This window comes from Globicephala melas, chromosome 11 (assembly GCF_963455315.2).
Source record: "Globicephala melas chromosome 11, mGloMel1.2, whole genome shotgun sequence".
Lineage (NCBI taxonomy): Eukaryota > Metazoa > Chordata > Mammalia > Artiodactyla > Delphinidae > Globicephala > Globicephala melas.
In genome coordinates this window covers 25,320,860-25,343,647 of record NC_083324.2, presented here as the reverse complement: position 1 = coordinate 25,343,647, position 22,788 = coordinate 25,320,860, and the positions used below count along the sequence as shown (strand labels likewise).

General features: G+C 41.6%; 1 protein-coding gene across 1 annotated transcript in view; it reads right to left on the bottom strand.

Annotated features, from left to right (window-relative positions):
- Positions 1-22,788, bottom strand: part of ADAMTS9 (ADAM metallopeptidase with thrombospondin type 1 motif 9) — a 170,651-nt gene that overhangs the window by 67,454 nt on the left and 80,409 nt on the right. Inside the window, exons 24-28 of the mRNA XM_030867641.2 lie at positions 22,214-22,318; positions 21,914-22,081; positions 19,657-19,926; positions 14,449-14,610; positions 12,129-12,305 (exon numbers count right to left, since the gene is read on the bottom strand). Of these exons, the coding sequence (XP_030723501.1) occupies positions 12,129-12,305; positions 14,449-14,610; positions 19,657-19,926; positions 21,914-22,081; positions 22,214-22,318 (882 nt within the window). The remainder of the gene's footprint in view (positions 1-12,128; positions 12,306-14,448; positions 14,611-19,656; positions 19,927-21,913; positions 22,082-22,213; positions 22,319-22,788) is intronic.

The following is a 22,788-nucleotide window of genomic DNA, read 5'->3' as shown; positions in this document are numbered from 1 at the left end:
GGCCAGGAGATGGATCATCTAAAATGTTCTCTGTGCCACGGATCTCGGAGTTGCACCTGCCATTCTGATCATAAATACGTGTGTCTGTGTGGCAGGGGGGTCTGAGGTTGGCAAATATATAGCAATTGCCATCTGCTAAAGCAGAAGAGATTTGAAAAGTGGGAAAGGAGAGGTATGAAGGGGTAGAATTTCAGAAACTTCCTTCCCTGGGAAGCTCATGTATTGAAAAGCCAGGTATCTGGCCAGCCAGCCACATATCTGAAAAAGGTGATCAGCTAGATTAAAAAAAAACAACTGGTGGGAAAATAACTGTGAAAACCTGGTGGTCTCTACAACATAATGATTTACCTTCCCTGAGAGGAGGAAGAGAACAATTTTAAAACCTCTAAGACTTCTCTGACTTAAAAAAAAAAAAAAAAAGGAATTTGGAATCAAACAAATTTGGGAAATGCTGTAGACTATACCTACGTAATGCCTATGAGAATATGGAAAGGAAAGTTCTGCTGTAAGACACTCATTGAACCACGAGGGAGAGATGATATTGCCCCCAGAGGACGTTTGCCAATGTCAGAAGACATTTTTGGTTATCACAACCAAGAGGATATGCTACTGGCATTCTAGCGGGTAGAAGCTAAGGATGCTGCCAAACATCCTAGGATGCCCAGAACAACACCCCACAACAAAGAAGTACCTGGTCCCAAATGTCAATAGTGCCGAGGCTGGGAAACCCTGTTTCAGATCTATTCACAAGTCATGGAACACTTTCTGTACCACTGTCTCGGTCTCTAGTAAGAAACTGGTGTCCTAACTTCCCAGATAAAAATGCTCACTGGGATTAATTATGCTTATATAAAAGTACTCCCCCCCAAAAACTCCTAAATATTCAACTCTGAAACCAATTCCTAGATATAGTTAGTGCATGACACATGTGCAAATTCTACCATGAATGAGGTAAGTGCTGTCTATCGATATCTATGGATATCTACCTATCTATCTATCATCTCTATCCTATCAGTGCTATCAGTTCATGCAATCCAAAAGTATGAACATGTTGGAATAACGCTTGTTTTCGTAGAAATTCCAATCCTCATTTATGCCTTTCTATCCAAAGTTAGTGACCCCTGCCAAGGTTGCCATGCGGAATGTCTATGGACCACACTGCGCACATCTGTACACATCAACAACTTCCCCTCCTGGCTCCAGAAAAGATTGAATGATACTGCTTGTTGGTTTGCAAATTCATAGTCTGGTGAGACAACTTTGAAACCTCCTATTTTCAGTTCATTCTTGAAAATCTTTGACCTTGCTGGCTTCCTAGGATTCCACATACTACTTGATGGAAAATCTGACTCTCCAGAGAGAAGTATTTTCTGACAGCTAACCACAGTCATTCCACAGGGCTTGCAACTGTGACTTCAGCCTTGACTTCTGATCATCAGTCCTCTCTCTCCTATGAGGACCATGCTGTGCACTATAGGATGCTTGGCAACATCCCTGGCATCTCTTCATTAGATGCCAGTAATACCCGCCCCTCCCCCCCCAAACCCATTTATGACAACCAACGATGTCTCCAGATATTACCCAATGTCCATATTGAGAACCCTGAATAATCCCAAGGTTTACAAAAAGTCCTTCAACAAGCTCTCAAAACTGAATTGATTTCAATTCATTTGGTGGGGGGCAGAGCACACAGAGCTTTCTTTTGGATGGGAGGTGGTAAAGGGCCCACTGAACATTCACAGGGTGAAAATCCTAGGCTAAAAGGGTTGGGAATCCCTGGTCTTAGAGAACGTGACGTGTACAACGTAAAATCAATTCCCAGGCACAGCAATGAAGATCGCAACTACAATGAAACAAACAGGCTCTTCTGGACAGCACTTCCTCCCTGACATCACAGTTGTGACCTGTCACTGCTAAGCGGTTCCCAGATGCTTCACAGCTGATTAAGAGACAACCAAGGAGGAAATCGTGATTTCACTAAGAAAGTGCCAACCACAATGCAGGAATAGGTGAGTTGGTTGGGTGAGGGCTTTTTAGGAACACAAGGAAAACAAACAGCACATATTTGTGGAAAAGTTCTTTAGCTCTCAAAGGATTCTGGGCTTTGACTGGGGAGCAATGGATTAAAAAAGGGGAGTCTGCATTTGGCCAAGTATTTACTAGCAAGACCGGCAATGAAAGTCTGGATTTCCCTGGGAAAAGGGGAGCAAAAAACCACACCATTCCCAGAGACCCTTGCATTTTAGCTGCCCGGGTGGGAGGGGCGGAGGGAGGTAGGGGGGGAGGAGGAAGAAGAAGTTCATGAGAAAAAAGCCAATGAAAAACTAGGAAAGATGCTGTTTACGCTGAGCTCGGACTAGAGCACCCACTTTTATTATGATGTTACAATGCAAATCTGAGATTAAAAACAGCTTCCTAAAACGTGTCAGAATTTTTAAAGCCCTGAAATAAATCCAGACCTACTCTCTGCTTCCTTGTGAAGTAAAATACACACTCTGAACATATTTACGTTTCTTTAAGCATTAAAAAAGAAATAACTTATTTTGAAAATTTTCAAACTTAAAGAAAAATCATAAGAACATCACAAAGAACTCCCTCTCCCCTTATTCAGATTCCCTGTCAACATTTCACCACATTTGCTCCCTCCTTCGTCCTCCCTAAATATACACATATATGCCATTATTATTTTTCCTTTTCCTGAAAAACTTGCAGACATAATGTCCCATCATCTCTCAAACTCTAATTTCCCCACATCAAGGACACTTTCCTACATAACTACCATACAACTCTCCAAGTCAGAAAATCACTACTGATACACCACCAGCATCCAAACCTGTGTGTTTCTTTTTATGATTCCCTCCTGCAAGTTAGCTCTTTATTTCCATAGTTTAGGCCAGTGCAATAAGGATATCAGCTTCTGAGCAGTTCATTCATTCATTCATTCACTCATTCATTCATTCATTTCAATATTGTTGACAGTATGCCTACTGTGTGTACGGCACCAAGCTTGGGCAGTGGGCGTCTACAGCCCAAAGGAAATTAAAGTTTGGGGCAATTCAGTAAATGATTCGGTTAAAAGGATTTTCACTTGAAACGTGGTGGCTATGTCTACATTTCTTCCTTTGTTCTAGTTAGAAAAAGGGAGCAAAACCACGTTTTGTTTCGTTGTTTTTTAATGTCATCTCTTCCCTCACTTCATCTTACACACCTCCCAAACCATAACCGCATCTTAACATGCACTTGCCACATGGATGGAGGAATACATCAGTATTTGGGCGAACGAGGGGCAAAGAACGAGGTGAATGAAGGGCAGAACTCACAGTGGTTGACTGTCCCACCAATGGGAAGGAATAAGCCTTAGCATTGCCTGAAGAGTTCAACTCCTGTAGCTTAGTTTTAGCTCAAGAAAGAGTATGGAAGATACCTCAATGCATTTAATGTGTTTTATTTCAAGCAGACAGTTATTAGTGTGAGATCACTTTTTAATAAATTTTAATTTCATCATTTTTCATAATTCACTTGTAGTGCGACAGCATATCACATTCTACAATAAACCTAATCGTACAAACATCTACAAATCCCCTAACTGGCTTGACCAAAATCTAATTTCTCATCCTGATTACCTATATATCTACTGAACAAAGAAAACACTTAGATTTATTACCTCCAGTTATTCTATTTCTCTTTGTATATTAAAATGTCAGAAATATCACTTAATGTGTGCTTAATAAATACTTCATGCGTTTCCCCCCCCCCAAGTCTTCTAGAAAGCCCCAATCTTGCTCTTTACCTGGTTTAATTTTAAGAAAAACAATTTTCTCATATTCATCCCTTTAGAGCTCTGAGAAAAATCTGTAAATGGCTCAATAATTCCAGAATGTTTCAAGCACTTACAATCTGGAAAAACAGAAAGTCTTAAATTGTATACATCCTCTTTCCACAGCTTTTCACCACTTCACCAACTAAACAGCAAGATGAGGAGATTATATCTTGGTTACCAAGCTCAGAACCTGGTTCAGCCACAGTCTGACCTAGAACCAACTAGCTAATTTATCTGACGGCGCTAAGCTCATCAAGTAGAAGAGATTAAATTTGATAATGTGAGTGAATTGCTTTACATAACTTCTAGCAGAAAATAAATGTTCCAAAATGTAAGTGATCGTTATAATAAAAACTCAAAGCTGTCACAATAATTATGGGATGAAATGCACTGTATAAAACTGAGGGGAAACAGCTCTTCTGCAGATAACTGAAGCAATCCATTCATCTACTTTCTGAGATACTTCAGAAGAAGGTGGCTTAGAGAGACTTATTTGACTTATTTCCTATTTTAGTACATAGGCAACCTAAGAGTGAGGATAATAAATGAAAAAGGGCTTCTAAAAACAGACCACCTGAACGGTTTATAGTTTAATTCAGATGTCACCCTAAAGGGGCAAAAAAACCCCACAACTCTGTCTGGTCGCTGGAAAAGAGAACTGATGACATCATCAGCCAATTTGCAGCCAATGTCGTTACATACATTTTAATTTCTGAGTGCATCAGTACAGGGTATGAACACGAAACAATCCGTAACGGTTTTCTTAACACTGGGGAGGCAAAGTTAAATGACGGCAATTATAGTGATGGAGGAGACACAGCCTCAACTCTGATTCTTCTGAAGTGTCTTTGAGACAGCTCCATAAACCTAATCTACTCAACCTTTACCTACAGGGCTCAGGGAATATGAAAGTTGCCTTCTTGAAACTTCTCCTTCAAAGAGGGAATGGTCTCTTGGAATTCAAGCTTCTACAAGGTGGCCACCTGGCGTTGTCCATTTTTGCCCTCTCCTAAAAAGCATCATTACACCTTGCCCTTTCGACCCACAGAACACATAAACATTCTTTCTCCTTAACTGAACTTACTGCCATGATGAACTTGAACTCTGAGATGCAAAAGAGGAGAGTTTGTTTTAACAGCTGCTTTTATGTGGAGGCCCTGGAGTTACTACTCTAAAGACAGCTGGTTATAAAAGCCTCTTTTTTTTTTTTTTTTTTAGGTTTGACCATTGTATTTTTCTTTTTTTTAACATCTTTATTGGAGTATAATTGCTTTACATTGTTGTGTTAGTTTCTGCTGTATAACAAAGTGAATCAGCTATACGTTTACATATATCTCCATATCCCCTCCCTCTTGCGTCTCCCTCACACCCTCCTTATCCCACCCCTCTAGGTGGTCACAAAGCACCGAGCTGATCTCCCTGTGCTACTTTTTCAATGCCCAGCTGTCAGGGAACACCCACTAAAGTGTTCCCAAACAAGGGTGCAAAACAGAATGACAAGAGGATGGTACATATTAGATGCAAGGGCATCCTACATAGGGGCCCATTACATGCTGACATAGGGCTTTTCTCCCCAATTTATTTTTATAAGTTTACTGATCCCTTGGCTAGTTGAATATTAATTGCTAATTGCCTGAGGTTGCCCTGTCTAATACGGTAGCCACCAGGCACAGGTGGCTGTTTATATTTAGAGTAATTAAGTTAAGTACAATTTAAAATGCAAAATCCTATTGTACTTGGCCACATAATAAGTGCTTAATATTAGCCACATGTGGCTAGTGGCTTCCATATTGGAAAGGAAAGATAGAGAACATTTCCAACATTGTGGAAAGTTATTGGACTGCTCTGGCCAAGGCATAACCTCATTCTAATAAGAGAAAGGGGATGCAGGCCTGGCTAAGAATGGTGGCTTTGTAGGTTCAGCCTCCATTGATTCTTTTCCATACTACTTCCTGTACACTCTTTTGGCTGCCAAGTTCCTATTTTATAAATTTCTGGAAAGGGATGTTGCAGTGATTAAAACAATCCATGAAAATGAACAACAGCAAGAACAAAGATGGTGATGTGGCAATCCACACCTTCCAGATCTTTTTATTGGCACCTATTAAATCACAAAGGGGGAAATGTACTCTCAGCCACAACTTCCCACGCTGGTGTGGAGGCTGAGGACCCCAGAGGGGAGAGGCAGAAAGCCAGGCCTTCCACTTACCCTGGCTCTCAGACCCCTGAACTCATGTTTGGGTTCTTACGTAAAGGTGAACAGAAGCGTATTTCCTGACAGGAGGTTTTGAAAGGTTCCATGCCATCAGCGAGAGGGCATTTATCACTGAAAATTATTGAGCAACTGCACATTTAAAAGGAAAGACGAGATCAATAATTTATATCGGTTGAACAAAGATCATTAGCAACATGAAGATATATATATATATATTCTAATAGCAATTTGTATTTTTATGGTTGTAGTGAGGCTTCCAGGAAAAAATTGTCAGTTCTATATGTGTTCAAATTTTCTGTTTCCCCACTAGGATGAATAGCTCTGACTGTTCACTGCTGTATCCTTAGCATGCAGAACAGACTAGCCCCCCCGTAGGCCCATAACAAGTATTCGCTGAAAAATGAATGATTTTTTTTTTTTAAAAAGGAATGACCCACAGTCTCTTACGCCCTCCTCATAAATCTTCCTCAACTGCCTTTAATAATCAGGATTCCCTCCCAGCCAATTAGACTTGGACTCAGCCTCTACCTCCCACTCCACATTCCAAAGTTTCCATTCCTGTCCATTCCAAAAGGGCAACTCGCTGACCTGAGTCGGGGGGAGGACCTTCACTCCTTCTCAGGGTCTAACGTCTCTCCTACCCTTGCCCCCATCCCCACCTTTGGACTTTTTAAGACTGTAAAAACAGAAATCTGTCAAGCTATCAAGAAATATCAGCTGTCAGAAAGCAGGAACAGAATCTCTGATAGGCGTACAATCACTGTAAATACGGAGGGAAAAAAAAAAAAGTCCAGCTAAGTTTTATCTCCAACGAAACAGATGCAGGCCAGTGTTTTGCTTTTTTGGAGCACATGTGAGATGAGTGGTTTATAGAGTCTTAATCTACCCTGAGTTCAAATAAACTTTGTAATTTCATATGTCATAATGTTTTCATTAAAAAAAAAACCTATCTTATTTTTTATACTCCATATTGATAGAGGCAAATAATGTGTTTCTTATTTCTTTCTTAAAAGACACTAGAAGTATGTTTAAGATCTGTCTTCATTAGTAAAGAAAAAAAAATCTTATATTTATATAAAAATGCATACACATTTGATGTGATATTCCTTATAGCCCAAATCTTTATATCATCCTCCGAATCTGGCTATTATGACATTTTTAAAATAAAAAAGAGAGCTGTTTTGCCATTCCCTAAACATAATCAGTTGTTTGAACTGTTCATAGCTGCCGGTTATGGGAATTTACCAGTAAAAGTTATAAATTTAGATTTTCTATTGCTGGAGTCAAAGGGGCAATGCCAGTATTAGCTAAATAATGTTGAGTCTAGATGGAGTGTGAGTTTTAGGCATATCCTTTTATTGAATATAAGCAGGAGTTTAAAAAATTCATTCTGAACATGAGCTGTTTCTTTCTACCAAAACAAACAGGACACTGGGAGACACTGCTTTGGAAAAGATCCTTGGTGTTCTCCTTACTGGCTACAAGTTATAAATCCTTCTTTCTCCCAGGGGAGAAAAACAAAAAAAGGTATACTGACATTGAAGTTGTATCGCTAAAGTAGATTATCACACAGTCAAATGGATTCATAAAAACACCTCTCTCAACAGGGTAACACGGGGGCTAAATGTGACACAGATTTGCTTAACTTGGCTTGGTACACAGTAAATACTCAGTAAACGTTAGCTACGATCACCTGCTTTGGAGAAGTTATCTTATTCAGCACCTCATAAGAAAACCCTCAAATGCATATAGGGACTCCCTTATTTTGGTCCTTCCCCCCCCCAGTTACCATAACAAACTACAGTGCAAAATGGAGGCTCAGCAGGGGAGTGGAACCAGCAAAGATCTGAGGTCATCTTTATGATTTATCATTTTTTGAAAAGTGCAGGTTCTCTTAAAACTTTCAAGTTACTGTTATGTTTTCTTTAATAAGAAATGCTTCTGAAATGTATTTCAGGTGAACAAATAACAAAACTGACAAATGTTGTAAGTCTTTTATAGTTATCTGAACACAAAGAATAAGGTATGATCAAATTGATGCACATTAGGTGAGCTTTTTCCTGTACCTGGCTCCTCTGACATATTCAGAACCATTTCTCCTAATCACTGGTTTTGTCTTCTGGTTATGCCTTAGCATTATCTACAAATTCAATAAATGGAGTATTCATATTTCATAGGTGAGACTCAATGAATCAGGACAACAGTATTAGAGAAGGAAAAAAAACCAACAAAATATTAGGCCTCGTATGTTTTTGTTTATATCACTAAGCATCATTTCCAATCCAGAAATATTTTTTAAAGTATCCCTTTAAAATACACATTTTTTTTTTTTTTTTTTGCAGTACGCGGGCCTCTCACTGTCGCGGCCTCTCCCGTTGCGGAGCACAGGCTCCGGACGCGCAGGCTCAGCGGCCATGGCTCACGGGCCCAGCCGCTCCGCGGCATGTGGGATCTTCCCGGACCGGGGCACGAACCCGTGTCCCCTGCATCGGCAGGCGGACTCTCAACCACTGCGCCACCAGGGAAGCCCTAAAATACACATTTTGAACTATCCAATTACATAAAGCTTGCCACTTGGCTAACTCAGATTTGGGAGAGGATGGTACAGGTTGGAGGGGATTTACAAAATTAAAACGTGTCTTTAAAACCAAAAGAAACATACACATGCATTTCTAAGCACACAGCCTATTTGCCTTTACAGTCTGCTGATAAACACTGATTTTTAAACATAGTACGTAAAATTAAATAACATGGAAAAAATAAATATGCTTTATTATATAAACACATAGAAATCTGTACTGCTCAAAATATTCAGATAATACTAGGCTTGGCTGCTTAAAATGTATTCGGAAAGTATGGTAGTGATATTTACAATCTTTATTTTTCCTAGAGATAGATGTGGTGAGGTGATAAAATACTGATGTCAGACGTTTTCTCTTCCTACCTACAGAAGCTGCAAACTTTAATATGAAAATGAGGTAGACACAAACTCATAAGTTGGCCAGGCAGAAACAAAAGCACAGTTCCTTCGTGAGCTCATAAATTCTCATTATTCGGGTCGACAGGCATTATTCCAAAGCACCTAAAGCAAGGCTCAGAGAACACATTTAGGTTTTGGCATGAAAAACTCACACAAGCAATTTCTCCTAAGGAGAACCATGGTCTCCAAGGCAATCAGCCAGCAGATACACGGGGCGATGCAAAAGGGAAGGCCGGAGGACCATCCTGGATGGGTGACATCGCCCGGCAACCTTTTCGATTCCATCTGGAAGCAGCTCACTCTAGAATGCTACAGATTTTTGAACCCACTTCCCACTAGTTTGACAGCTCTCTTTCCTCTTTACCCCTCTAGTCACGGGATGTGTGCGTGCAATAGGCAAATCAGTGGTAAGAACCTTATTTCGAAAATAAAACATTACCAAGTCAGTGCAAGGACACGTTCAAAAGAGGACAGAAAAGACGAAATCTGGGGAAGGTGTTTTCCACAATCACGATTCTAAATCTCTAGTGACTTGAGCCAGAATTAAGGGTCTTAAAATGAGTACCTGAAGCCTACATTCACAAAAGCTTCATGTTAGAGAGCCTGGACACCACGCTAGCAGCCATTTGCAGTTTCTCTCCTACAAACTGCTCCTTGGTAACAACTGTTGAACTAGCCTATCTTCGTTTTGACCTTGGAAAAGACTCACACAGCAATAGCTGCTTCTCAACACTATCTCCAGCTTGGGAGTACTTGGGGAAAGAAAGCAACAAGGCCGGAGGGGGACTAAAGGCTACCCTTGGTCTCTAATAAATCGAGTTCACTTTCTCTTGAAAGCAACATGTTAGCACCTTGAATACAGTTTTTGTTGTTGTTAATGTCACTCTCAGTTACAATGATGAAGCACCATAGAAGTGGCTTTATGGCTGTTAACACAATTCACTGAGGTATGCTTCAATGTAGAATTACTAAGAAATTGTACCAAAGCATCAATAAAAGTCAACATAAAAGTAAAATCCAAATCCTACATTAAGAATCTAAAAGGTTGCCCTCTCACACATAATTTAAGTAATATATTACAAATGAATCTATTTAAATAAAACGCTTTTGATTTAGTTGTTGTAAAAATCACAATAAAAAGCCTTGTAGAAGTGGCCTTGCTCCCAGGCTGCAGAGGCATTTGAATATATATTTGAATAATGATCACTTTACAAAGGAAGCATTAAAATCGCATAGGCAGCAAAAATATTTTCAAAATCTGTGTATTTGCTCCTGTGCATTACAGAGCATTTAGAAGCTCTCTCTCTCTTCTTCTCTGTGTGTTTCAGAAAACTATGTGCAGGCCCAAGAACAACAACTACAATAAGAAAAACTTAAAGCCTTCAGTTAATGAGCAGATCGTATTTTAAAATTTAAGCACTTAAGCTCTTAAAATATCTGTGGGAGAGGGTGGGGATCCGGTGTAAAAAGGAATTAAGCTGTGTTTAGAAAGTGTTCAAGAAAGAGAATGCTGTGGAAATTAATGTATATATACTATATAATATATATTGTATATATATTATATACAATATATAGTATATAATATTATATTATTATATTATAGATACACACACACATACCCTCTGAGGGTTAGGAGATGTTTTTTGGTCAATATTAAAGAAACACAACTTTTTAGAGAGCTACTAGAGTTTTTGAAATATACTCCAGTGTGGTATTAGTGTTGGCTGAGTGAAAAGGGGTGAAAATATAATGGGCTCAAGAGGGAAAATTTCATGAAAAATAATATGTAATAGGTGACTTAGGGAAGCTGGAATGTCAGAAGATGTTCTTGACATTTTAAGGTTATTTCTGATCTTTTTCAAAATGTTCATTTTGGGAGAGTGCCAGTATTGCCGACAAAATACTCTGGGTGAACAATACATCTGAAATGCCCTTGAACAAAATCCTTAGAGCCCAGCTGAATAGTACCAGTTGAGATAACGCTCTAAATTCTTCTAGATTTCTACTTAATACAAAGTACAGTAGTTATACAGCTAGAGTTCTACCTGCAGACACAATCTCTGACACTGAAACCCTTGACTCTTAGAAGTGTCAACAGGTATTAGCCATGTCAGGTCAGTTAATCTGCTCTTTAGTTGGTCTTAGGAATGGTTAAGACTTTTCCTCAGAACCCTATGGAATAAAAAAGGCTTTTGGATATGACTTAATATAATAATAATTCAGCTTCAGTGCAATGAATGTATTCACAGGAATGTTTACTCTATTTACATGAAACAGCCCTAATGACTCCATACCTATGGCACAATTTAGCCACAGTCTCGTTTCGACATAGCCTATCCTTCTGTTTGCCAAGAGCTGCCCCAGAAGTTTGCATAGTATTTACAATGGCGAATCTGTCTCACAATGTCATTTAAAAGTAGATCGCAAAGGAAGCCTAGGACCAAAGAAAAAAATGGTCTCAAACAGGCTTTGTGTCTTGATAGAAGAGAGAACATTTCAGATGCCTTAAATGGCATCAGGTCACTGAGTCCACTTTTGAATTTTCCAAATGGTTTCAGTCAGTTTTGTGGGCACAAGCTTTTTGGTGATTGTGTTGAGAGCTGTACCCGAGTCACAGAGAGGCAAGGTATAGTCTCTGAATCAAAAATTGCTTTGGCCTCAATAAGCAGGTATCTTCCCACCGAAGTCAAAACTACCAGCTTAGTAAAGGAAAGAATATCTGCTTTTGAGTTGTCTGCTTAAATCACTTTGGAGCTTAATAACGGCACGGAGTTATTTAGTTTCTTAAAAAATACACACACACACACACACACACACACACACACAAATATATATAGTCTAGTTATAGGAAAGGATGCTACTTCTGGGCATTGGCAAAGGCGTGTTTGAGGTACAAGTCACCTGTAAAGTCACTTTGGCAATCTCATAAAAAAATTAATTAATTCTGTTGTATGTCAATATGAAGAAAATAGCAGACTGTGTATAGCACAGTTTCAGGGATGCCCTTGTGAGGAGGATAATTATCTGTCCCAAAGGAGTGACCCAGAACACCTTGGAATTGGGCATGTTAGTTACATATTTTGCTTAACAAACATGAATAGTTAGGGCCGTACCGAACTCCAAGGGCCAGTACTCCATGCAGCGTCTTGAGGACAAGCATGTGTGTTACATTGCTCTCGATCTGGCGGCTTGTCAAGAATTTCACAGCTCAGATCTAGAAACCGTTCCCCGCTGGGCCGCTGACAGACCACCAGTCTTGTCCGCAAGCCTCCACCGCACAGCTTAGTACACTGGAAGAAGAAAAAGGAAGGCTGCAGTTATTTTGCCTGAAGAGCCAGTGGCAAATTTTCTTTTCCTGTAAGAGAAACGTCTTAGCCAGACTCTATTACAGCATCAGGCAAAGTAAGTCTGTAGGCAGAATGAAGCTGAGTTACCAAAAGTAATATACGCAGCAGACCGGAGCCCTCCACTTTCATGGTAGGTATTGTTTATTGAGCATTAGCTCTTCATCTGCACTAAGTGCTTTTATATATATTTTCTCATCAAGAGGAGAGTGTAATTATTTGCCGCATTTTATATATGGGGCAACTGAGCTTAAGAGAGTTTCACTTGATCAAAGTCAATTCAACAGCAGGTGTCTAGGATAAGACTACAGCCTTTTTTTGAGGTATTCAGAACCAAAAATCAAAGAAACAAAAATCTAAAAACTACTCAGGACCAAATAAAGGAAATAATGACTTAGCTGGTTTTATTTTCGGGCCACCTCTAAGAAGTTGTCACCAACCTTTGTCTATTCTGTGACTCTAGTCTCCATAGACCTTTCTGACGTTCAAATATTTTATGTTATCTCTGAATCTGAGGATAATGATGGTTTTCCCCTAGGATGAGTAAACAGTGTGGTGGGAACATTGGATAAGGTTCTGACTGTTGGCTAGACCCACACTTCTGAGGCAGGAACAAGTTGTATTTCTTGGACAGTACCGCTGTGCTCACATCCAGGAACACTGACTGTTCCCCTGCTGTGTCAAGGCCAGATCTCCCACAGAATTTGGAATGATCTGGTCCGTGCTGACAGCCAGCATCCCAGTAAATGCGTGTACTCTCCTGGCTTCTATCCAATTACAGAAGCTTAAGCACAGGCCCCACGGGACAGAACTTTACGAGGAGTTTTGGGAAACCCACAATACACACGTCTCCAAACCTGACTTCCCCTTCCGGCCTTTCAGCAAAGCCCTCCAGAATGACGTATTATCACCGAAAGTTAACAAACTCTCCGTTATGAGTGCCTATGACTACTAGGTTACGTGGATGAAAGCATGAGATGTGGACACGTGATTTCGTTTAGCCAGGGGTGTGGACAAACATGCCCGTCCATCTCATGTGTCTTTGTTCCCCTCTTGGCGGGGTGGGGGGAGTCTCCACGATGTTAATCCTCGTGTGTTATTTTATAAATTTTACAGTCAAGACAGAACAACTCAACAAACTCTAAATATGGGTTCTCCCTGTGGATTCAAGAGTAGAGAGATATATTCTTTGTTAATTAAATACAAAACAATAAGCATCTAAGTCCTACACATGATAGTGGCTCAAAACCCCATTCGATAATAATAGTAATGCTAATGATAAGCAGTATTATTGGGAGTAATAATACTGATTATCATTATTATAAAAGCAGTTAACTGTGATTGAAGGCTATGGGCTAGGCTTTTGACACGCACTATCTCATATAATAGATGTGAACACTGTCAAGTGAGTGCCATTATTATTCCCATTTATAGACGAGAATACAGACATTTGGCAAAGTTGTATTATTTGTTAAAGCCACAAAGCTTGTAAGAGCCAGGCCTGGGAATGGGACCCAGTTTTGTCTGCTCCAAATATTCTATTGCCTTTCATTGGTCATAGCAGGCAATTCTTATAAGGTAACAGCTGAAGAATTTTATTATTTGAGACTATACAGCTAATTATTCATTTCTACAATTAAAATGCATCACCTTTGATAGGAATAACAGCTCCTATTCATTCTGGTTCATCAGGGATTTGAAATATTAGGAGACACGATGCCATGGGAACAAGGGTGCATCACAAACACCCCAAGACTATGAAGAAGATGGCAAAGTTTCCATTCACTGATTTAACACACATTTTCAATCACTTTAAAAGCACCCATGTTTTAATCAGCAGAGGTTAACAATTTAAAGTAGCATTTATCTGCATTCTTTCCTAACTTTTCTCTCCTATGTAGTCAAGCTGTCTCTACTTGGTAATAAACGCACTTTTAAAATAGTCCAGAATTAAGACTGTTCTCCTAGTTAACCTGAAATCAAGAAGCTTTAACTAGAGCTAGTTCTTTTCTTCAAATAAACTATGAACAGTAACGCTGTTTGGTGTTTGTTTTTTCCCAAAGGATGTATAAGTGGAGTTTGCTCTCACCTCTCCCCAGCTGCCATAAGCCCACTGAGGGCAAGGGCCAGATTCGCAGGATCTCTGCTCATCGGGTTTGATTCTTTCCACGCAGTCGTTGGCGGTGTATCCATTTTCATCCTGACACACAACAACACGCCGCTGGGACCCACCAGCACAGGTACTGGAACACTGAACACAGCAGACATCAGTCAACAGGTTAATCCCTACCTCGATCTCCATCTCAGGGACACAAAAAGCAGCTGGTTGAAGGGTCAGAGACAAATGTGGCAGAAACCATTCTCAAGTCATCCACAATGGACAGAAAGCAATCCTGAGAACCTCCCTTCCGTGGGGCTGTTTAAAGTTCACGTCTTAGCAACACCTGGAGGGCAGAAACACGGCTTCCCCCTTGAGCAGGTTAGGTCTCAGCAGGTGTTTCATCAATGCCTAATGAGTGATCATGTCTGGGGATTTCCAAAGCTGTCCTATTCATCCTTTGCATCTCTGAGAGGTACAGACGTGCTGACTGACATCACAGTCTACTGGGAAATTCTCTTCTTTGCAAAACTGCAAGCGCTTATTTAGAAACAACATTTAACTGCCCTTTCAACACCGGGGTCAAATCACATGATTCAGGAATTGCCAGTTGTTGAAATTAAGCTTCTGTACTAACTCCTTCAATTACCCAAGGAAAGCATCACGGAATGTCACTTACATATCATTTCCTTGCAGGTAACGTTCCTGTCTCTCCCTTGGCAAAAGCCTCTACTTCGGAGGCTAATGGTAGCAAGATTTGTTTTCCTTCTTTATTTTTATTCCCCAGTGAACTTGAATTCCATATTGACAGACCTCTCTTCAGGTGCACGAGCCTACTGCTTACTCCCTTTCACGGTTGTCATAGAATTATGTTCACCCTTCAGCTAATTTCCCACACAAGCTTCTCATAGCTCTCTTACTTATCTACATCTTGAGTGTTTTTTTCTTTCCATAATTTCCTTATCTTTTGAAACCCGATGTGTTTGCTAGTCTCCTTCACTCTGACCCTTAACTTGTACAATCTGTTTGCTTGTAAAACAACCATCTATTCCTCCAAGCAATCCAATTCTCAGGAATTATCAAGTCTCCCACTGCATCTGCAACATTGTTTTGAGTTCCGGGTTCCAATGGCTGATCTGTGCTATCAAACCCCAGCTCAAACCAGTGTTATTTCAAAATACCCATAAATACTGCTCCTTGCTGGTTGGCTTCTTCCATATAAAGATGTGAAAATGTTTATTTTTTGCTTATTGTACTGGACTTCAGTTCAATTTCCCTGCCTATGCTGGACAAATTATAAATGATTTTCAAAAATACTGTGTTTAATTTTTAAATGTAGAGCAGGAAAACAGATTTATGAATTCTGTCTGAGCAAATATTTAGGTTTTTTTTTTTTTTTTGGCGGTACGCAGGCGTCTCACTGTTGTGGCCTCTCCCGTTGCGGAGCACAGGCTCAGCGGCCACGGCTCACGGGCCCAGCCGCTCTGCGGCATGTGGGATCTTCCCGGACCGGGGCACGAACCTGCGTCCCCTGCATCGGCAGGCGGACTCTCAACCACTGCGCCACCAGAGAAGCCCGGTAACGTTTGATTTACAAAAATCCTACCTCTATTCTCTGAGGGTTCTGATATACTCACTTGAAACTTGAAAATATTTGTTTTCTACTTTTAAACAGCTTATTATGTGAGAAACACAGAGAACTATTATTTTAATCAGCTTTGTTTGGGGACCAGAATTTAAAACATTAGGAAGGACCTTCCATATTGTTAACAGATTTGGAATATATATATTTTGGCCCTTGAATTTTTCCTTTGATAATAAAATCTTGTATTATTTGTTTATTATGTCACCGGTGTTATTGTCCCAATAAAATGGTAAGCTCCTTCAGAGGGGATCAATGTCATACTTGTATCCCTGTTAGATCCTATAGTGCTGGTCACAGGATCTACTGCCTGATCCAATTAGAGTTTCTAGAAGCAAAGTTCCATAAACCACATGCTACCCTCCCTTCAATATGGCTGAGTGGAGCAAGGAAGGATAACAAATCCAAGGTCAACTAATCTACTGGCTGCCCAGTGACCAGTCAGATGCTTCCTATTGAGAATCTGACCAAACAGATAGAGCGCTCAGCTGGGGGCCAAGCAATTGCGCCATACAGTCTAGAACTTGTGCTTGCACAGTTCTGAACCCAGCATTGGCCTGGGTCTTTATACTCTCATACACAGGTGAAGTACTGTACATCATCTTTCTCCAGGTCCAATTTTGCCATTTTTTGATTAACAGGGATTCTTAGTTCCATTCTCATGTTGCAGAATTTCACTCTGGACTTATTTTGTTAACAATTTTCCTGTCCTCTTTAGATGACATATTTTCCCAGGTAAACATTCCTTCGAACAAACCCTGTACCTATCATCCACACTGAACAAGAGAGAATGGCCACTAGGGAAGGAAGAGATGATGGACATCTGGTATTTTTATCTGCCTACTATACTTCCCCTTAACACCTGGCAGCCCAATTTTCCTTTAAGGAATCATTTCTCCGCCAATGGATGTCATCTTAGTGGCACTGTGTTTTAAGATGCTCTACATTTCCCTGATCAAGGAGTAAGAGGAACGGGCTGCCAATCAGACTTTCCTGGGAATTTGAATCATGAGCAGAGCGACTCAAGGGTGGTTCAGAGTTGAAAAGGGTTCATTAAGACAGAAACTCCTTAAAGAAATGTATTATACTGGGGCTTCCCTGGTGGTGCAGTGGTTGAGAGTCCGCCTGCTGATGCAGAGGACACGGGTTCGTGCCCCGGTCCGGGAAGATCCCACATGCCGTGGAGCAGCTGGGCCCGTGAGCCGTGGCCGCTGAGCCTGCGCGTCCGGAGCCTGTGCTCCTCAACGGGAGAGGCTGCGACAGTGAGAGGCCCGCGTACCTCAAAAAAAAAAAAAAAAAAAAGAAAGGAAATTATACTGTAGATACTGTTGCATCTAGAGATCAGAGATTGGCATTTGGCCTGGGGGCCAAATCTGGCCTGCAAGCTGTTTTTATAACTAAAGTGTTATGGAAACACAGCCATTTCCATGTGTTTACATATTGTCTATGCCTGCTTTTGTGCTAAGACAGCAGAGCTGGTTAGCTGCAACAGAGACTGCATGGTCCACATAGCTGAAAATATTTATTACCTGGCCCTTTGCAGAAAAAATTTGCCAACCCCTAGCTAGATCCCTGAAGATGTTCTGGTCCCAGTCTCTACTGGGGCTAAATGAACAGTATTGTTTGTTTTGCTTTCCCTTGAAGGAATCAATTCCTTTTCTTTTGCTTGCAACCAGAGACCCCTAGTTGGTAACACACCAAAAAACTTACAGAAGGTTCAGGTTTACGCAAAAACATACTGTAAAATGAGGTTCTGATTCCAGAAACTACTGGAAACGTTAGATTCCCCTTCTCCAGTGTTCGTGATGCTTTGCTGCCTTTCCTGCTGTGGCAGGCAGGAAGAACCATGCATGCCAAACCACACAGAGATGTATACACATGCCACACTCTCCTGGGAGTAAGTCAGGCACGTCAGCCTACAGCTGAAAAATCACATTGTCCACCTTCAGCCTCACTTAACTTAGAAAAAAAAAATCCCCAAACAAAAAACAGGCACAATGAGAAGAATGGTATTGCCCACTGCTGCAAAAAGGTTACCTAATCCTCCCTAATTGGGAACTCTGCCCAAGGGCAGAATCATTCAATCTTAAAGGAATGTATTATCCACAAATGTAGTCCTAAACAAGAATAGCTTTCAGTGCCCTTTTTTTTTTTTTTTTTAAGTTCTAGTGTTATCATTAGAATAGACATGTTGGAGTTGTGAATTTTTTCCACTGGAAAAATCATGGGACACTCAGTGATGACCTCTCTTGATCACCCTTTAATTTCTCAGAACCCAAATTTCTTCTAACCCAGGCAAAGGAAGCCTCAAAGTGGGAAGTAAGGGAGGAGAATGAGGTGGTGAAGGTCCCAGGCAGATGTTCTGCTTACAACCAACAGGTGCAGTGTGTGAAAACACTCAGTGGCTATCTGCATTCACAGGAAAGTAAACCTAATTTATTGAAACATAACCATGGTGGGAAACCGACAGGTTCCTTCTAATGCTTTTTAGTCCAGAAATGATTAAACACAATTAGCAGTACTAGAAGGAAATGAATAGTAAACAATTAAAAAGACTTCGTGAGTGATTAATAAACACCAAACTCCCCATACCTCCCCAGGGTCTCTTGCTACCTTACCCCTCCTGAAGTTCCTTTAGACATGTCCAGTATTCCACAATAAAATTATTTTTTGGAAAATTATTCAATAAAAATTCTGAAACTTTCGAGAGCATATTTTTCCTTTGAATGCTAGCTAAATATTATTTGTCAAGGTCTTCCTAATTTGAAGGACAAAGATAACGGTAACGATAAAAATAATCGTCGACATTTATTAAATTTTCACGATGGTGGGCAGAGTGAAAAACACTTTATTTGCATCGTTGTATTTAATTCTTACGACAAGCCAAGAAAGTTGGAGTTACTGTTAACTTTGTTTTACAGATGAGGAAACAGGCTCAAAGAGGAGAGGGGACCTGCCAAAGACACCAAAATCTGAAAGTACAAGTCCTTGGATCCGACAGAGGCATCTTTCCTTAAAGCCTGTGCTGATAACCATTCAGGTATGGAATTTTCCCTCTAAGCACAGATTTTACCCGGCCCACTCCTTCTCTCCTAATCCAAGACAATGACCTACTACTACAAATGGCATAGCAATTGTGACACTTCAAGACTACACTCATCTGGAAGACAGCAAGAAGGAAAATGACTTTCATTAAAAACTCCCTTTCAGAAAAGTTCTTCTGCCCTTTTAATTTTCCTTCAGGTAACAGCTGCCTGCCATCTCCAGGATCAATCATCGCATCTTCACATTACCTTCCAGGAAGCTGTCTGATCAAATCATCCAGCAGTGACACCCCCTCCCCTCCACCCAGTTAAGGTAGCTTAGAGGTGCGGGCAGACTGTCTCAAGTGACACCTCTTCTGGGACTGCAATTAACCTCAACAAATGAAAATGCACAGTGTCAATCCCTTCTGACATTAATATGCTCCAGAGGTGTTTCTAGTTTGTTTCCCTCCAAGCACTACATCAAATGAAAGAGAAGAAAGCAAATTCGCAAAGGCTTCAGGGAATACTCACTGCTCCCCAGGGGCCAGTCCTCCACTGGTTTCCTCCGAGCACGTGGGTGCGGCTAGGGCTGACGCTCCTGGGGCGATAACCCTCGTTTTGGAAAGGGTGCTGAGCGAGGCCACTGTCTGGGGTCCGCTGAGGGCATGGTGACATGGAACAGTCCTGGTCGGTTTCTGGGATATAATCCGGGTCACACTCGATTTGATCGATCACGTGGTCACTGTAGTTGACACAGACCACTTGCCGGGTGGTCCTCCCTTGGCCACACGTCACGGAGCACTACATTGGACGTTCAGAAAGAGAAAGGGTGGTTCAGCCAGTCACTCAGGCCCAGAACCCTGGCATCTCCCCGTCTCTTTTCTTCCCACCTCATGGTCATTTTCATGGAGAAGCCCTGTCGGCCCAGTATGCAAGATACATCCCCATCAGCCACTTCCCACCATCTCTGCCATCACCTCCCTATTCCAGGCCACCGCCTTCCCTTGCCAGGACTACTGCAGTGGCCTTTCAGCTGGGCTCTTGTTTGTAATCTTGACACCTTCCTCCCATCCCAAGCCTGTTATCCACATATCATAAACCATGACCCTTGCAAACTATAGTCAGATCATGTCATTCACCTAGTGACTTCCCAATTCACTGTGAATAATGTCCACAGTCCTTACCTTGACCTAGTAGGCCCTTCATGATGTGGCCACTGGCTACCTTTTTTTTTTTTTTTTTTTTTTGGCAGTACGCGGGCCTCTCACTGTTGTGGCCTCTCCCGTTGCGGAGCACAGGCTCCAGACGCGCAGGCTCAGTGGCCATGGCTCATGGACTCAGCCGCTCTGCGGCATGTGGGATCTTCCCGGACCGGGTCACGAACCCGTGTCCTCTGCATCGGCAGGCGGACTCTCAACCACTGCGCCACCAGGGAAGCCCTGGCTACCTTTTTGACATATCTCTTATCACTCTCCACACTGCACTCCAGCCCCACGGGCCTTATGGATGCTTTCTGAGCAGGCCAAGAACACCCCCGTCTGAGGGTCTTTGCAGCTGCTCTACTTTCTGCTGTACAACACGGATATCCATGTGGTTCACTGCTTCACTCCATGCAAGCCCTGCTCAATGCAATGTGAGGCCTTTTCTGACCACCTTGTCTAAAAGCACATCACCCCTTTCTCTCTGCCACTACTGTGTTTGACCTTTTTTCTGGTATGTATCAGTATCTGGTGCTATATCATATATTTATACCTTTATTTCCTCATTGACTGGAATTGCCATTGGAATGATCTTCATAAAGGCAAGGACTTTCTTATTTGTCAGTCACTGCTCTTTCTGAATACCTGGTGAGTAGACAGATGGATCTGACAGACGTACATGTGTACGTTTGGAAGCTCGGGGCGTGAGAGTGAGATTATCTACCATTTACTGAGCACCTTCTTTGTTCTAAGCGTTTAACAGACAGAATCTCAAATAATCCTTACAACAGCCTTATAAGGTAGATATTCTTTTTGGCCTCTTTCAAGAGCAGAAGAAACTGAGGTTCAAGGACTAACACCAGACTGCTCAAGGTCATGCAGCCAGTTAATGTCAATGTCTGGATTTTTACACAGCTCTCTCTGAATCCAGCTCTCACATTTCATATATGTATTTTGATATTTATTGAGATATTCATCTCCATTCTCTTCACCTGTCCTAAGCTCTGTATTTCCTGGACTCGGGAGCTTTTGCAAGGCAGAAAGCAGGAGTTACCTGAACACAAAGGTTTTTCTACTTTTTTTTTTTTTTTTCTACTTTTATAAAAGTCCACAGGTGGTTCCTGGTGTGCACAGGAGGCTGGGTCCCCAGCATCGCCTGAGGGTTCCTACTTCTCCCTCTCGGCAGGGAAGCCAGAGGCACAGGACTTGAAGGGACCACGGGATGCAGGAGGCACCCAGATGCAAGTTGAGGCCCTCCCCTTACTCCCCCCACTTCTCCCTGCTACTTCTGGTACTCCACAAGCCTACTACATTCTAATGTGACTTGGCTCAGTTAAGACTGCATTTTCCAACCAGCCCAACAGGATGTGGGCTTAAGGGGTTGTAAGTTGATTTACACATTTTTAAAAAATGTGCATTTCTTGCACATCTGGCTAAGATTCATACCAGCTGCACATACGCGGAGAAGAACATCTCACAACCAAGTCCAATTCTAAAACAGTGCCCGTTGACCTTGGGGACCCACGACTAGTCATCCTCCTTACAGCTCCCCCAGTCCTCTCCCAATTCCAAAGAATCCACTTGCTTACCGGGTTCCAGTCCAGAGCCTTCCACCGCCCACAGGGGGTCACAGAACATTCCTCCTTTGCCACTGGTCTAGGGAGGGTTGCACAGGCACTCTCGTCAGCCACAGAGCCATCCTCGTCCCGACAGCTGACATATCTCATCCGGGTACCTTTTCCACAAGTGGCTGAGCACTGGGTGTTGGAATAAAACAATGCAGAAATGTTATCTGAAACAGTCACTCACTGGATAGAAACCTACTTTCTCAAGTTGTGTCAGAGAACGTCTGCCTTCCCTCCCACCCTCTCTACTTCTTCCGTGCTTACTGGCGTCCAAGACCCAAATCGCCACTGGGTCCTTGGAGCACTGTGTGTGCTTCTCCTCGCTTCCGGGGCAGCGGGGGGAGGGTGACAAGATGGTAATTCACAGTCCTAGACGCGGACGGGAAGAAAAAGCCAAAGTTACCTTTCAGTCATGGCGTATACAAATATAAGGACAAAGAATTCTAAGATCTCAGACTTCTGGGTGATTTGGGGCAAGTCACGTGACACCTCTCAGCCCCAACTACAAATTCAACTGTGAAATGGGATATAATCTGAGTCCCTTTGTACGTGCCTTAATACAAAACCACATTTATTTACCTGTTTGTGTGAAGAAGACATTGTAAAATGACACACAATTTAGGAAAGAGCAGCATACCCTTTTAACATGATTAACTGTTAATGTTTTGAAACATTCTGCAGGCCAATTTCTGCTTCTACATTTCAATTCACTTCTCAATCAGATTTTGCTAACCACGAACTTGCTTTCCGAGTGTACCCGCAGATAGCTCCTGAGGCCCCGAAGAAGGTCAACTCTAGATACAAGAGGTGTATTCAATATCACAAAGCCTAGAATTTAT